General features: G+C 43.0%; 2 protein-coding genes across 10 annotated transcripts in view; one reads left to right on the plus strand and one right to left on the minus strand.

Annotated features, from left to right (window-relative positions):
- Nucleotides 1-2,628: 2,628 nt before the first annotated feature.
- LOC128144135 (anterior gradient protein 3-like) lies at nucleotides 2,629-8,407 on the plus strand. Its single transcript, XM_052792547.1, has 7 exons — nucleotides 2,629-2,927; nucleotides 3,981-4,044; nucleotides 4,415-4,467; nucleotides 5,627-5,703; nucleotides 6,213-6,276; nucleotides 6,956-7,039; nucleotides 8,188-8,407. Exons 1-7 carry the CDS (start codon nucleotides 2,789-2,791, stop codon nucleotides 8,235-8,237), a joined length of 531 nt encoding a protein of 176 aa, XP_052648507.1. The 5' UTR covers nucleotides 2,629-2,788; the 3' UTR covers nucleotides 8,238-8,407.
- A 3,076-nt stretch (nucleotides 8,408-11,483) lies between these two features.
- The window catches only part of USP40 (ubiquitin specific peptidase 40), a 40,399-nt gene continuing 34,744 nt past the window's right edge, over nucleotides 11,484-17,138 (minus strand). For 6 of the 9 annotated variants that reach the window (XM_052792025.1, XM_052792024.1, XM_052792023.1 and 3 more), the window contains 6 exons: nucleotides 16,700-16,818; nucleotides 16,231-16,296; nucleotides 15,784-15,994; nucleotides 15,550-15,645; nucleotides 14,586-14,680; nucleotides 11,484-14,168 (listed from right to left, as the gene is read on the minus strand). In XM_052792025.1, the coding sequence (XP_052647985.1) occupies nucleotides 14,060-14,168; nucleotides 14,586-14,680; nucleotides 15,550-15,645; nucleotides 15,784-15,994; nucleotides 16,231-16,296; nucleotides 16,700-16,818 (696 nt within the window). In that variant the 3' untranslated portion in view covers nucleotides 11,484-14,059. Of the gene's footprint in view, nucleotides 14,169-14,585; nucleotides 14,681-15,549; nucleotides 15,646-15,783; nucleotides 15,995-16,230; nucleotides 16,297-16,699; nucleotides 16,819-17,138 lie in introns of those variants that run through there. The other 3 variants (XR_008235932.1, XM_052792026.1, XM_052792027.1) reach the window with 3 other exon arrangements.

The raw sequence follows: 17,138 nt of genomic DNA on the forward strand, positions 1-17,138 counted from the left end.
CGACCCACAAGCTCTTTGTTATATTTTCTCTCCCCTGTCCAGTTGAGAAGGAGGGGGAGTGATAGAACAGCTCTGGTGGGCACCTGGCATCCAGCCAGGGTTAACCCATCACACCTTGAGATGCATTTGTAGGACTTCCAGCTCTGCAGAGGCTCCGCTGCTCTGCCTCTGCCATCCAGCAACAACCCAGCTCGCAAGACATGTCCCAGAGCTACAGACGCAGCTCGCTGGCTGATCCTGCCTGGATCAGGGGGAAGCGGGCTTGCTGTAGCATTCCCATCCTCAAGGTGACAAAAAGATGCTGTGCCTCAGGAGTGCTGTGTTGTGGAAAGCAAGGGAGAAATTAGGTGAATTACCCTTGTGAGTTATTTTTTCAGATATAAAAACAATAAATTGATAAACATACCTTAAATACATTTTGTGTGGAGATAACTAGACAGGCAGAGCTGTGTGGTTTCCTAGATAGATGTTTCCTGCTGTTTTTGATCACTTCAGTACAGATTCTATACCTGCTTAAGACATTGAGCAGAAGGACCATTCAGGACCCTAGCATAAATTTGGTTTGGCTAGTTGTGTTTGGTGTATTGGATAAGACCCAAACCATGATAAGCAACCTGGAAGCTGCAACGTGTTTACTCTAAGGAGTGTTAATGGAAAGGCTTGTTTGATTTATTCTGTTACATCATATAAAAAGAATTTTTGCAATTAATGGGTGTATGGTGCACAATCAAATTTCTTTTATCAGGAGAAACACTCTGAGTCTATTGAAGCCATGTAACATATCATGCCTGCAGTTACAGTGTGCACCTATTCGATCTGCCCTGCCGTAGCTGAAATTGAAAGCAGTAACTTTCATAAGAGCTGGGTCTCTACAAAGTGTCACTTTGTTCTCTGGATCCACCCCACCTTTTTGTCTTTAAATTTTGTCTGTGTGCTAGTTTCCTTTTGCCAACCTCTGCTAACGCTGTCCATGCTGGCTTTTATTTCTTTTGTAATCAGAAAAGCTTGTCATTCAGAGCACAGCAGCACACTTGCATTTTTATAGTATAGTTTTGGAAATGAGCAGAGCTTTTGAATATTACTGAAATGACCATCCATCTTCATCTGCACAACTCAACCTCCCCATGCAATTTATATCCAGATTTCATGCAGTACCATTCTGGTTCAAGAAACCTGCGATGTTTGCACATTTCAGCAACTCCCTATCTACTGTAATCCTCAGCCTCAAGCTAGCAATGTGCTGTAAGTCACTGGCAGCGCTCCTGAGCTTGCTTTGTGACCCTCCAGGTCTGGATACTGCCTCTTCACCTTGCAAGTGAACTGGAGATGAAAACCACTAGTGAAGTATGAGAACATATACATATACATATATATATATATATATATAACCCTTCAACGCCTGGGAGCCAGTTCACTGGCTCAATGAAAAGGTATAAGGAGGTGAGAACAGAGAGCAAGTCAAAGGTAAGAAGGGATCTCTCCTTTCCCATGAGCTGTGCTGGCTCCAACCCCTCCTTCTGCACTGCGGACTCTAAAGAAGAAGGGTTTGCTTCCCTTCTATGACCACAGCCATTGCCAGCCCCAAGGTCTAGCTGGGAAACAGCCCAGGGCTGTTGTCCTTTGTCGTTCAGGCAACAGAAGCAAGCGCTGAAGTTGAAAGTCCAAGTCCTGCTGGACCTTAAATACAGGCAAACGCTGTTTCTTCAAAAAGTGCCAAGGAAAGGCATTCACACACAACAGCATTAGAACAAGCTTTCCTCTGGTTGAGTAACCAAGCATTAGAAACACAGCGAACGCAGTATTTCCAGCCCTTCTAAAACCCTATCGTGACCTCCTGACCCCATATGATACACTAAAGCCCACCCTATGGGACACCAGAAGGGGTCCTCACAAGGAGCCTTTCTCTTACTCAGCACAACACAGCAGATAGAAATAAAGACTGCAGTATGACTGTGTACAGAAGCAGAGCTAGGATTTCCTAACAGGCCTGTGGTTGGTTCCACAATGGAAATTATGGTCATCTTCACTTGATACAACAGGAGTTTTGCAAAGAGCTATCAACCCTGCATGGAAAGGTGGTGTTTATTTCCTTAAAATTGACGATGGGAGAAAACCATCTCCTTAGGCTGTAACACAAGCCCTGTTTATCCCACAGAGTTATGCCTCATATCCTTGCACAGTCCTTTCATTATGCTGATGCTCCCTATTACTGCTACATGGTTCAGTTCATATCATGTTGTTTACATTGTGATTTCTTATTTTCTTTAACTTTTTTTTTCCTTACAGGAATGTGCATTCTGCACCACTCTTGGTGTGAAGGGTGTCAAGAGAGGTGTATGCATCCTCTCTGTATCTCTCAGTTTGACTCTGAGAAACTTCACTGTACCTGGAGACCCACAGTCGACCCCCAAGGAGCTAGGTGTGTCTAGCATAAACTCTGCACAAATGCTTTCATAAATCAATATACCTTGATTACAATCATGCATGTTGCTGGGCTGACTGAAGAAAGCTTTTGTAAAAAGGTTGTTCTGCACCTTGGCAGGAGCAGGATATCCTGGAATTTCAGCTGACGTCCATACCCAGCTATTGTATTTACAGAGGTATAAAGAGACCTTGCCTTAACCTGGGCCAGAGGGGAGAGGCTGCAGCAAGGACACCGCTGTCGAGGCGTCAGCAGGAGCTGCCAGGTGAGAGACCAGTTCCAAGTAAATGGCTCTTTATGAGACTGTCTCATCAAGTTCTGACTGCCTGAGTTGGTCCTTTCTCTCTGTTGTTGCCAGCCAGAAGCATGCATGCCTTTCCGTTCCTGTGTTCCCTCCTTCTCTGCAATGGTGTAATGGTTGCTGCACAGAAAAAGATCCAGAAGCTCCCTGATGAAGAGGAAGAAAGCTCAGCTCAGATACGGACCCCACAGACTCTCTCTCGAGGTGAGCGACTAGGATGCTTAAGGTAGTTCTAAAGCACCTGTAGTTCCCTGTTGCAGTGGCTAGTGTGCACCTCCACCCATATGTCCAGGCATGCAAATATCTGAGAGCAGCAGCTGGGAGATTCCCCACTGTGTTACTATTCGTCAGAAGCAGAAGCCCAAACCTACCTTTCACAGGTGCCATTTCCACCGTGGCCAAGAGCACTTGTGCGTTCAGCAGGGGAGAAGTCCTCATGCTCTGTGCTTGGGAACAGCTACAGGTGCTTTGCTCCAAACCTGGGCTGGGGATGGGGCCAAGAGCCAGGCTGTTACACCGGCTGCTGATCAGCTGCTGGATCAGCTTTGCAGAGGCTGAGCTCAATAGGCAAGCCCATCAGCAGCCCTTACCCCTACAAAGGCATGCCATGTACGCAGGAGACCATAGTCACACAGCTAAACTGCAGCCAGCTCAACCCCTCTGCTGTCTGCCTTCCTGCCAGCATTGTAGGTCAGGCACGGGCAAGCAGGTACATCCTCTTCCTCCCTGGGGTCTCCTTTGGGTGATGCAGGGCATGAGCAGGGTGCTGTAGCCATTGCAAGGGGCTCCAGACTCAGGTCCAAGCTTTGCTCCATCAAGCAAGATCCAAGCACCTCATGCCAAAAACATTCTTGTATCCTTACCCTCCCTAGCCCCCAGCCTGTTGAGCAATCCCTTACTGCAGGAAGCCATAGGCAAGCAGCAAGCCTGGTTCAGCTCTTTGGGAGGGTGTACGGGTTCAGGGAGAAACTGATCTTCAGCTTTTGAGTGGCTGGAAATACCTGTCTAATCCTAATCCACCACCTAAGCCCTATCAAAGCTGGGGTTTCACCTCCCTTCCCTGTCATCCGTTTCTTTGCACCTTTCTGCTTGGGGCTCTCCTGGTACCCACAAACCACCCTGAGGGTCTCAACACCCTGAGGGAAGGTGCCTAGTTTGTGCCACCCAATTACACATGTGGCTCCACATCCCCATTCTGCAGAACATCCTCATCCATACTGACCAGCAAATTAACTAAGGGTGCTCTGCTCTCAACAGGCTGGGGAGATGACATTGAATGGGCACAGACATACGAAGAAGGTTTAGCACGATCAAAAAACAGGTAATCCTCAATTCTTGTTATGCCTTTTGGTTCATATGTTTAACTGCACAGAACAAAGCTATGCTCTAACATGATGTTCAGACTGTGCCTTGTTGTATTTTCCTGTATGGTAGCGAGGCTGTACAAGATCTTGGTGAGAGCTTACCTTCTAGGAGCTGAGCAAATGCCCTTGCAGAGCGTCCAGTGTTACCTTCTCAGTGATACACCCCTCTGTACGTGGCTGTGTCCACACCTCCCTGCTAGACTGGCTGCTATTGCTCTCACAATGTAAATATATCCCTGGAGCAACTCAGTGCCTTAACACTTTGCAAGTGCAGTCTGTAAAAGGTGTGAATTGCCTCCCCACTCCTTTCCTGCAATGTCGTTTCAGCAAGAAGCCACTGATGGTTATTCACCACTTGGAAGAGTGTCCTTACAGCCAAGGTGAGCAAAGCAAACCCTTCCAAACCACCTGGGGGATCCAAATCTGTCGGTGCTCATTCCTTAAAAAGTATTTGAGCACTTGGGGTGAAGCCTTTCCAGCACATGCAGGGAAAGGGAGAGACAGTAAATCCACTGGGGACCCTTGAGAAGAGCTGGGGAATAAAACAGTTGTAAAGTTTTTCTGGGCAGTAACATGCTCTGGGTCAAAACTTCCCTGGCTACAAAACAAGCAGGTAGACACCAAGCTTTCCTCCTTTATCCTCTTTCACACCCCTGATCTCCTGTCAGTTCTCCTTCCTGCCTACTCCCAACTCCAGTCCTGGGCCCCAGCAAGCATGGAAATCATCAGCTTGTGTGATTAAAGCTTGGGGAAGTGGTATCCCCTCAGAAAGAGGCCCTGAAAGTAGACATATCAAGCCAGCGAGGTTAGGCATCACGCTGCCTCCATTGCATTGTTTTATACTGTGGCTTTGAATAAAAGGGAGAGTCAGACACCAGAAAAATTATCTTTGTAGCCTCATATTCACCGATCCACAGGGACTGCAACATGCCTTTATTGGCGTACTTTCATCTGCAGACAAGAACCTTAGAGGTGCAATAGTTTACAGCCTTGGAAAGCTCAAATCATCTTCTGGCCTGCAAGAGCATCTACTACCATCTGTTTTATACACTTTCCTCTTACTCTTATGAGGCCTCCTGCCAAAAAGTGTGTCAGACCACTCACTATCACTTGATAACCTCCTTGGTTATCAAGAACAAAGTGAGGTTTGTCAGGGAAGTCTGGCCCCACCATGTCTTATGAAACTTCTGTAAGTATTTGTTCCCCCAAATGCATACAGCATAAATTGTGCAGACAACGCGCATGCTCTGTAGTAGACGACCGAATAAAGCCAAGCTGTATGCATTCATGACCTGTTCAGCCCCTGGGAAGGAAGTATGTCTGTACACCAGCATTTCAGTTCCTCAAGGACTAAATGTCTTTTGCATTTTACTTTACGAGAACCAAGTCCTCCACGCTTTATGGGACATATGCGTATCAAAGTGGTGCCGGTCATTTACTGGTGTATTTAGGATCAATATAAGATGATGCAAACCCATGAAAAGCAGTGATTCAGATTTTTTTTTTCCCACCCAAGTAATGTATTTCTCTTTCTTCTAGCTTTAAGGAAAGCATTTGCTTCTAGCCCAGAAATCCAGCAGATGGCTCAGGAGGACTTCATCATGCTCAATCTGGTAGTAAGTTTGTATTTTAAAAATATTAATTGAAATGTTTACTAGGGAGTGGAATAAGCCATCCATATTAAAAGCAGAAATGGATTCACTTTGCACAGCTTTGAAGTTGTATTTGAAATTCTCTTTTTTCTCCCACTTGTCTGGGGATGTACAACAGGGTCTGCAAAACACCAACACAGTTCCTCCTTGGAGAGAAGGCAGGGAGACACTGCCATACACGTGTATGCATACTTACTGGTATAGAAATACCATTTTGTATGTTCCAGCCACAGGTAGTATTCTGATACAAGGAAAAAATACTCAGTCATCAGGCTTTCTGAGTTACCTGCCTGGGGTTTCTGTCCTCATCCCCAAGCATCTAGGAGGGGACAGCTTGGACAGACCAGGGAAAGTCCCTATTTGATCACACCAGAATTGTCAGTTGTTGGTAGATGAGGCAAGCTCAGCTGATTGAGGCCATTTCTAGCGCTCAGACAGTTACCTGTCACTAAGAGGCTATCTAACTCCGACAGCATTCCAGCAGCGATGACAACATGGCACCTGATGGCCATTACGTCCCTCGGATCCTCTTTGTGGGTGAGTCTCTGGGGTCAGGGGAATCATCACTGAAGCTAGAGAAATAACCCAGACTTTCAGAGTGAACAGCTTAACCACACAAATAAAAATTGGGCCTTATTTCAGCATACTTGTTGAGCAATCAGAGATTAAGTCAGGCACCCAAAATCACTACCATCTTTTTAAAAACAGGACTGTGACAGTCTCATTCCACTAGTGGAAATGAACAGCATGTCACTGCTATTAACTGCTAACATATATCCTTTAAGAGTTTGGGCCTGCCTACGTGACTCTGTGCCACAATATCTGAATATAGCCTCTTACTCCCAGCCTGTCCTCAGATGAATGACAAATGCTCTGTCCAAGGGCAGACCAAAGGCCCATCACCAACCGTGACCAACAACTATACAAAAGGCAAACTTACCATCAAACTGCTGGGTGTGAAGGGGACAATGGGCAATAATCTTGAGCCAACAGACAAGGCTTGTGTGTAGAGGATCTGTTCATGATGAGTTTCAGAAGTAGACTTCATTAACGTACAGCTGCTGAAAGCCTGGTGCTTCCAGATGTACTTTTCCGGCCATAAAAAGGCCAATCAACACCATTTTAAAAGGCTTTTATCCTCACAAAATTATTCACCACAGCCCCACTTCACAAAGCCAGAGTTGCTAATATCTTGTACTTTTCTTCCCCCCTCAAGATCCTTCAATGACAGTTCGAGCTGATCTAACTGGCAAATATGGGAACAGGATGTATGCTTACGAACCAGAAGATATTTCAACCTGTGAGTGAAATGGGCACTTTACTGATCCCTTTTTAGCCATCTCAAGTTTATACAAGACAAATGTCGTTCAGGGAAGAGGGTATAAGAGAATCTTGAGAAATGCTGGATCTATTTCTGCAGTAAAACTTGCTCAAAGCCCTTTATAAACATGAATGAAGTAAATTTAGTGTAAGTGCCTTCTAAGAAGAACCATTGCTGAATACTTCTGAAGAACTGGGCAGTAAAGTATGCTGAGATTGTCCTCAGTCTCTGAAGCCAGCTGGCAGAGTTTCCAAACGCTGTGTAAGTTTGGCCCCAAAACCCCACCTGCATCAGTTCAAGGCACTTGCAGACTTGAGTACGCTCCTGCTCTGCTTCATAACCTGAACCGCAGAAGCTGTTGCAGTACTTCTCGCCCTAGGGGTAACCAAAGTTTAAAAATACATATTCCGTGAGGGCTGGAATTAATTCCTAAGGGTTGATGTCTCTGCACTCCCCTCTCCTGGCTGCCCACTTTGATAACACTTTGAGAATTGTATGTTTCTGAGGTCTCGATCCCGAGATTATAGCAAGTTGGGATGAGCGAGATTCAAAACCTGTGGGTAACAGAACAAACCACTTCCCACAGACAAGCAGGCTAACAATAATCCTGTGATCTGGGTTCACAGTCTTTTCTAGTTTTTCCACTCCAACAGCACACAGAATTTTGTCTGACACTCAGACAAAGCTTTGAACCTCACGGGACACCTGCAGAATGCAGAAAAGAACATCTGTACCCCCCACGAACGCCATCAGATGAACTGGTATATTCTAATGGCACCCTGACACTGGAGCATCAATTAAAACACAACATTATATACACTTTTGCCACCAAGAGGAGTTAATGAAATAGTGCAAGAGAAAGGAGGGGGGAAAAAAAAAAATTAATTTCTCCCAAATCAGTGTCTGAATATTTTCTAGAAGCCAATCACTAGTTGCAGTCAACACCTGTTGCTGAGACAAAACAACTAGTCAAAACTACTCATTAAAATTGAAAAAAAAAAAAAAAGTTTTTTTAAAGACCTTTTGGAAGTCTAGCTATCCAGAGTGGCTTTAATTTCTGACTTTAAGCTGTGTAGATGTAGGAATCTTCCCTGTCATCCTTAGTATCTGCAGTGCTTTCTCCGCAGTGATTGAAAACATGAGACAAGCAAAGCTGCTTCTGCGCACAGAGCTCTGAGCCTGGGGCAGCACTGACCTGTACACACGTGCTGAGATGACAGCCCCGGGAGTGCCGAGAGACACAGAGCAGCACACGCGGCCCGTCCTTGTGCCTCCCCTCACAGACCTTTGTCGAGAAGCCACGGTCATGAGAACTTGGTGCAATAGATACACCGACTGATTTTTAAGTAGCAGTCTATCTTAATGACTTTACAGTTATCGTTAATAGAGGAGAATTGTCTTTTGTAGCATTCACAAACTCTTCTTTACCCCAACTGGTGTCATTCTAAAAAGGACACTTTGATTATAAATACATTTTCTAAGTTTGTCTTGTGCGTGCCTAGCTACGTTGTACTTGTTGCAGTCATTTTTCCACAGCACAACTTCTTTTTTTTTTCCTCTTCTTAAGCCGTAAGTCTTCTAGTTTGAAAGGCTTTTAGTATAGTGAGAAACAAAAGCATGCAACCATATGTGAAGATGGGTTTTATATTTTCATTGCTTTGTGAATTGCCATGCTCACTAATGTGGATTTCAGAAAATTGTTTTATTATTATTTGTTAAAAATCTTGCTGTATAATTCAAACAACAAAAATAAAGGATCAGCCCACTTCCTTTCCAAATTTCTTTTCCTTGATTTCCACATTATTTTGTGTGCACGGCCATAATAAAAAAAAATTGATACTCTGCAGAACTGAGCAAGTCCCTCTTATCACAACATGGCTGTTAACCAAGCGCATTCAGCCTCCAGCTGGGCACACTGAGTCTATGATATGAAAATCAAGAATTTGTAAATCACTGCAAGTAAATTCTGACTGGGGAATCATTAATGGCCCTGTAACCCACCCCAAAGGAAGATACGCTTGATGTGTACGTTGCAGCTACAGCTGTGCTGTTTCTGCAGTAATCATACTAAGCTTAATTAGCTAGATTAGACAAACAGGCATCAGTTCTACAGAAACTATCGTGGCTGCACCTACTTACAATCCAAAAAACAAAAACCCCACCACAGCCTGTTCCTGTCAGGAGCATCCCATGGGAACAAAACAAACCATGCTAGCTAACAAATACCTTTCTTTTTTTGAGCAAAAGGGCTGGTGGGTGGGAGGAAGGTTAAACTTCTTTCAGCATTAAGAACACAGGTATAGTTCACAGAAGTCACCTGGGAGCTGTTTCGTAAGCACAGGCTGCTGGCAGGGGCTTACAGTCAAAACGTGGCTCTGAGCAGCAATGGCAGCCAGAGGAGATGGGTACGGCAGCAGAATTACAGTGCCCTCAGCAGCTTCTGTGTGAAATGCAGAAGACTGTGTGTCTTCAGAAGTGATCAGCGATTCCCTGTGATCACCAGGAAAAAGAGAATTAAAGAGGAATTTGAAGACAAGGCCTGCAGCAGATTGAGCCCCTGGGAGAAGTTGCAGATGAGACAAATAAAAGGGCAAATAAAGACAGGGATCAGCCATAGGGGAGAAGAGCAACCCTGGGGTTACCCAGCAGAGACAGGAGGGCTGGTTGGAGCTCAGAGCAGAGGTGGGAGCAGTTCAGAGAGGACAACGATGGGCTGAGTACTGCCACAGGACCCAGGGTGGTCAGAGAGGGGCATCCTGGCGGGTACCTGCATGAGGGAGGCTGCCAGCACAGAGGGGCAGAGGGCACCTCAGAACTCCGTGAGCAATGCTGGCATTGCTCAGATGCTACCGCAGTGGGCCACGGAGGAAATTAAACACGGTTAACCCCTAGAACAAGTAAGAGTTACTTAACGGCAGTAAAACTTTTCAGCAAGGAAGCAAGCACAACGGCCTAAGGCCAGTTTTGTTTTTTTTCTAAATGTTTCTCCCCAGGGATTAGCAAGGACATTTTAGCAAAAGCAGGTGTTTAACCTCTACTGATCACCCTCTGAAATACGACCACCAGAATTAAAATCTGTTTGGGCTGCAGTTAAAGTTTATAAGAAAGCTTTGTAATGCAGGAATTTATAGATGTGTTAACCACGAAGCTGGTACTCTCTTTGGAAGAAACCCACCAACTAGCAAGAAGACAGATGCTCTTACAAGGCACAAATGCCTAGATCAAACAGGAGCAGAAGCAGCAGTACTTGCAAACCCCATTCAATAAACACAGCTGATAGGCCTCCACTGCCTGGCCATAATAAAGATCCATGGAAAGAGCTGTATCATTATCACATCCTTTGCATTTATCTGCACACGGAGCTGTGCTGACCAAGGGTCAGCCAGAAAACAGAAAGATAGCAGTTTAGTTATTAGCATTCCAGGCACTGACTCCAGGGCTGGGAGCTCGCACCTCTTGGTCTCTCTAAGCTTGCTTGCAAACTCAGCTTGGTATCGTTGCCTCCAGATGTCATGGCCTTGGATACTGCAAGGTCTGAAGATTAACTCCTCAATTACAGGCAATGTCAGCAGAAGTATTGGCGAAATCCCAAAATTGCAGCTAACTACGCTGGAGAGCATTCCTGGCACCCCTCTCCCTTCAGCTTCGGGCAAACAGCCAAAGCAGCCAGCAAGTCCCAGAACCAGAGAGCTTCTCCTGCACGCAGCTTGCAGCCGCCGTGTCAGAGCTCACCTGCCCCAGCTCCATCCCTCCGTGCCATTGCTCCTCCTTCTTGGGGTTTGTACCTCCAACACCCCTCAGAACGCGACAGCTCTGCTCAGCCACTGCTGAGGGAGGATTGAAGTGAGCAAGGACTTGCTTTTTCTGTGGGCCACTTCCTCCTGCTCCATAATCACTTTAGCAAACTAGAATGAGTTATGAGGAAAAGGAAAAGAAAACACACAATTTTCTTATAATAAGATTCCCAGAGCTGAACACTTGCTCTTTTACAAGGACTGCCCCAGGAGCAGATACAAAAGATAACCATTCCTTAGCAATCCATGTTTTTTACTCTATGCAGAGCCACAGTCCTCTAGATGATTTATGCTAGTTCCCTTCAAAAATAGACCAGATTAATATATTTGTGCACAAACTAGGAGCTGGAATACTGGGAAGTAAATACTAGACCATGCTTTCTGAAGAAGAGGAGAAACACAAGCTAAAAATCACTTTAACTTGCACCAAAATCCCAGTCCTCTAACTGAACCCAGGTCTTTGTACAGCGCAACCCCAGCTGGGTTGGGGAAAATTCTCAGAGATTGGAATGCTGTCTTAGGAACAGATTTGGAAATTAAAGCTTAATGAAGGTTGTGCCCTGTCCAACGTTAGAAACCAATTCACGCTATTCCCAATCAATGTATTTAGTGAGACTTAGACACACAAATCAAATAGAAATTACTTTTTATTTTGTGAAGAACACTTGAAAAATAAAGATGAAAGCTTTTCCAGGCTTTGGAATATAACCATCATAAACCGTGGAATCACAAAGACTCCATTTTAAAAAGGTGTTCCCTCTCCCCACCCCCATTTTTAATGAACTCTCTCATTGTGGAATGACCCACAATAGTTTTAAGAAAAAAATAGCATTTTGAGCCAACATTAGAAATAATCCAAGATTGGTTCAGTGCAGGCGCTGCTACATTACACTTTAACAAAGGCACATACTAAAATCCCCACGTTAGCACACGGAATCCATATTTAGATTTCTCCAAACTTTGTGTTTTCAAGAAGAGGCTAGAGTTATTAACAGGTAGGTGGGAGGGCTGAGGTCAGTACAGCTGTCCAGCAAGGAACTGGAGGAATTAAAGTGACAGCAAAGTAAGTGCAATGCAATGAAACAATCTGCAGACACAAACCTTTCTTGCTTACCTTAGTAATCAGCACGTGCGATCATTTTTGGCTCGCAAGAACACTTGATACGGAAGAAGGCGATGCAAAATAAAATGGGGAAAGCAATTGGCTGCCCTCACCTCAGTCAGAAAATCTATCCATACTACTAGGATTTCAAGATTCAAGTAAAGCCTACCTACAACCGAAACAGTGAGGAAATTAAAATATCCTCTTCTTGAATGAATCAGCCTAAGAAAGCACAGAAGCACCTGCTGAATTTTAAAGATATGCAAAGAAATAAATAATAATCATATGCTTCAAGGAGCTTTTGACTTTTTTTTCTTCCTGATAGCTGAGAGTGTCAGTTTTTGTCTTGAAGCTGTCTGAAATACCAGAATATTGTTAACCTATAGAAGATAAATGAGAGATCTTCTCATATTAGCCAAAATTTTAGTAGTCTGCTGTACTGGCATCTTCTACTACAAAATCTTCTACACATACACAAAGCAGGTTAAATGTTTATGGTAGTCCCCAAAAGTGACTTGTATTTTGTCCTCTCGTTAACACAGATTTAACTAAGGATACCTCAGGCTATGTTCAAAAACTATTTTTTAACAATTGCTTTGCTCATTTCAGAACAGGTTTCCGGACATTTGTGCAGTTCAACAAAGCTCTGCAGTGTGTTTGAGAGCAGACTTCATGTGATACGGCAATCCATTTGCACAGGTTCCCAGCCGTTAACAGCCAAACACGTTAGATGCCACCAGCACGTCACTGCTGCACAGAAACTCTTGTATGTTATCTGCCACTGTTGCATTTTCGCCTTATTATTCAAAACATGTTTAGAATTTGATTGTAAACAATTAACTCCATCAAGAGTTTGGGTTAATTTGTCAGTACTAGCTGTGCTCAAGGAAAATTCTGAACCTGATGGGAAATTAAGTTATGAATAGTCACATACAGTGGGGTAAACACAGTTTAAGTATTGTAAGCATTAAAAAAGTTTTGATAAAGATGCTGAAGTGTCAGCTTCTGGTCAACCCCGATTCCCAGCCTCAGGGGTAAGAAAAATATGGTCTCTCATCAGCTAGTTACACACGTTCTCATTCTTGAGATCCAGTCTCATAAGCACTCAGTAAACATTTTACTTAATACTTAAGAACCTTTGTTACTGAGTTCAGCTGGTAGTCAGCCATATACATCCCCTTCTGTTATGGAGGCTGTAAATCAGCTTTGTGACACCAAGAGAAACTTCTTCTGAAATGTAACAAAGAATATTAGAACAATTGAAAAAATAAGAAATGAGGGAAATTCCTCTGAATAAGAGTACTGAAAATAAATACAAGCCTTTTTCTTGAGTACAATAAAACCCACTTAAGATCAAAAATAAGATCTGCCAATTTTTTCCATCCCTTTTGTTTGTTAATGAAGCTTATGGAAAAAAAAAAAGCCCTAGCAACTTTAAATATATAGGTTACCGCACTGTTGTTCCATATCGCAAAAGGTCTTCAGGTTTTAGAGCTTGACAGATTCTGAACTTACTTTTTTTTTTTGCCAATTCAGTACACTTTGTCCAGAGATTTCCACATTTCCTTCATTCCTGAAATCTGACTCCAGCTGCTACAGACTTAGGTTTATATATAAGGAGACAAAAACAAATTCTGGTATCGCTACTAACTTCAGTGATCAGAGATGAAAAAAAAAAAAAAATCTAAAAAAAAAAAAAAAAAAGAGATGTTTATGACTGCATTAAAAACCCAGCAATGCTGTAGTGATCGTGCAAGACACCAGCATCTGATAAAAAAAAAAAAAAGAAAAAAAAAAAAGGCATTTAGGGTGATTACAAAACAGTCACCAAAAGGTTATACAATATATTAATCAGCTTTCTCATGGATAAAGTGCATTTACCTAGCCTGAGAAAAAGTACCACATGGATAAAGGGATGCTAAAGCACTTCCCCCAAGAGAGATTAGAAGAAAATCAGAGTTATCCTGAACCCTATACATCCAGTTTGTCTCAGTGATTCTTGAAGACACTTCAGGAAAGATCCTCTTGTTGGTCCAGTTGAGGTACTCCATGCCAATTGAGTACATAGGTAGTATGGTCTGGCCAGCAAATCATCTCCTGGTGCTATCTGAAAACACCCACGTTGATAGAAAGAGCCACTTCTGGTTTACGGTGCTTAATATTCAGCTTCTCCTCAGAGAAAACATGGTCCTGTAAGCGTTCGGCTTGCCGACTATTAAAAAAAAGAGAATTTAAGATGCCTAGTATTAGAGTTGAGCCTAAGCGCCAACAGCACCACAAACGTGGACTGGAACTTGATTTCCACTTAGTTGTAAGAATGACCTTGCAAGCCCACATTTACAACCTGTGCAGGGCCAGTGCAGCCAAGCAGTTCATTTTTCATCTCCAGAGGCAGGGACAAATGTTGCAGTGTGTTGCAAGAGCAAAAATTGCGGCTTGGTGTAGGAACATGGCACTTAAAGCCAAGAGTTTGAACTACCTGAGTACTTCCTTCAGGACTACTGGAACTGTGTGCTCTGAGAGCACCAAGCACTGTCGCAAAAAATTATCCAAGTATCAAGCCAGTCTGAAAAGTGGCAAAGAACAGTTTGCATATTTCTAAAGAAAAATAAATGTAAATACTCAATACCTTTTCTTTTTTTGTAACACAAGCTGCCTTTGTTTCTCTTTTCCAACGTCATCTCTCACTGTGCTGAAGTCCTTAGTGTCATCAAGGAGAAGATTCTGTTGTGAAAAATGATTGAGTTTATTAGCTTATACTTTTCATCTACCAAAACTGTTTCCCACATGTTACTCAGTTTATGCAATTAATTTTCAGTGCATCTCCTCTAGCTAGTTTTACAGCAATTAACTTCATGTTAATTAAGTGGAAAAAATTCAAAAAGGCAGAAAAGTTTTTTAGACTCCTCTGTTCAGTTTTTGCATTTAACAGCAAATTTGCCTTATTCAGGGACTTCTCCAAATAGTCCAATGCATCAGGATAGGGCATCAGACTTTTCTGCCTACTGCTTTAAAACCCAGCAAGTATGTTCTTCTGGAGATCTCCTAAATAAGCCTTATTCCTAATTCAGAGCTCAATATGCCACTGTGTAATTATTTTTTAAAGAATTAAATAGATCTGTAATAATTCTTTGGAAAATGTAATGGGTTTAAATTTACAATATGATTTTTAAAGGGCACTGTTCTTGGATTTTACACTGAGTTGGGAAAAAAAACCAGTCAATAAAATGAGGGCAAGAAAAAAAATCCAGTTTCTTCTGGGTAGTGTTCAAGCGTAGAGCAGGAACTGACTGCTTGCACTGGCTGAGAGCTGCACAAGACCCTCTAAAGTATTGCCCTCTAGTGCCAGTACCAAGATACAAGGGGAGAAGCACGAAACTTCCATCAGACTGGTTAAGAACAGGAGAAAAAGAAGAAAAAGCACCAGTAGCAACAATTTTCCAATCCACACAATATGTTGTCCAGATCCACATCCCAGTACTTTCACAGAGATGTAGCAGGATGCAGGAAAACCAGCAAGAAATTAAGATACTGCAAAGGGGACAGTGCCAGAACCTAATCCTTGTGCAACAATTAATGCCAAGTTAATTTACCTTCACCCCAATGATATCTCCATCTTTCAGGTGGTAAGGTGCTGACTGTAAACTCTCCTGTTTTTTCTTCCGTTTCCTCTTTGAAATTTGCTGTGTCTGAAAAAAATCAAACCAGAAGATTCATACATGGCAGATTTCCAACATCTGCTTAAATATGCTTGCTCAAGAACTGCAGCACAAACCAACAAATACTTCTCTCAAACAACGGTTGGATTCTGTCATTCCAGATCTTACCCAGCTAGATATTGGCAGCCACTCAAATCTTTCAGGGAAGTATTTGGCTATTTCAATTTTATCTACAGGGAGACAACAGTGAGAAGCCACTTGTTGCCTCAGTGCCCAGGTTGTGCATTCTTTGGAGATATCCCACACCAAATCCGTGGAGTCATAGTAGTCCCTCTCCCCTGGTATGCCCATCTGGACTCGAAGCAGCAGTTCATGGGGGCTGTCATCAGGAAGAGAAAATAGAGTGGTTTTGTGAATCATGCTTTCAGAATCCAGAATTCCCAGTTTTCACTCCCTCCCGCCCTCCCTTATTTTTGTTTGTGGAAAACAAAAAACAAGCTCCAAAGTCTTCTTGCATACTGACATCTGTAATCCTGACAAAGTATTTAAGTTAAAAGGTGCTCGATTAAGTCTCATCTCAAATGCACTGCCGTAATAAGTATCTTGAGATCTTACCCCAAATGCTCTTCTTTTTGCAAAGGTTCTATGCAGATTTCCACTCTGGCACCCAGCTTATAGTCACTGAAAACAAAACAAAGATTACATACATTTCCAGCCATATATTCTAAATTCCTGAGTAGATAAATCACTCTTTTAGTCAAGTAGACCTGTGCTTATCTGGAAAACCAAAGCAAGAGGCTATTGGAACAAAAATTAAAAACTCAGAAAAGTAAAATACGGCATTTAAAAACACCTAATATAAAGCTTAGCAGAATAAGCATGGTATGATCTACTTATGATCACACCTCTCCCTTCCACAGCTCTCGAGTTAAAAAAACGTGCTCAGCAAAAAATCGAAGTAACCAGAAATGAGCTTTCTGTTGATGTTTGACTGAGCTGATTTATTTCTCCACCAATCCATCCCACAATCCAGTCAACAGCCAGTCTGTTGCAATGCTACTTGTGCGTTCAATAAGAAACCTACTTGAGTTGCTGCTTGTTGTTTCGTAAAAGCTTGGCTGGGCGCTTACTGTCCACTGTCCATGCTCTGAGAAACGAGGGCAGTGGGACAATCTGCTCCTGGCAGCATAGTAATGTCATAGCCTGAAAAAAGAAACATTTCTTCAGTAACTTTAGCAGCCAGTCTCCTTGGAAAAAAAAAAAAGAAAACCCATTTATTAATTCTCAGTGCAATACTAAAGCAATCAGAAATAGGGCAAGGTATGAAGATTTATTCCACACCAGCTGTTGCTTGTGACTTACAGGTGGGGGCTATGATCAACATAGTCACTCTTCAACCTCAAAGCAAGTTGGACTTCACTCCCTCCCAACATTTCTCAACTTAACTTACATTTCAAAAGTACCGAATTTCTTTTTTTAACCAAAAATTGTATAACTGGGAGGGAATGAGACTGACAGAATCA

The sequence above is a fragment of the Harpia harpyja genome, chromosome 7 (assembly GCF_026419915.1).
Source record: "Harpia harpyja isolate bHarHar1 chromosome 7, bHarHar1 primary haplotype, whole genome shotgun sequence".
NCBI classification, from domain to species: domain Eukaryota; kingdom Metazoa; phylum Chordata; class Aves; order Accipitriformes; family Accipitridae; genus Harpia; species Harpia harpyja.

Coding starts and splice junctions, on each gene's coding strand:
- LOC128144135 (XM_052792547.1), top strand. CDS start 2,789: ATGCATGCCTTTCCGTTCCTGTGTTCCCTCCTTCTCTGCAATGGTGTA. Junction 4,045..4,414: donor TTAGCACGATCAAAAAACAG/GTAATCCTCAAT, acceptor ATGTCGTTTCAG/CAAGAAGCCACTGATGGTTA. Junction 5,704..6,212: donor TCATCATGCTCAATCTGGTA/GTAAGTTTGTAT, acceptor TAACTCCGACAG/CATTCCAGCAGCGATGACAA.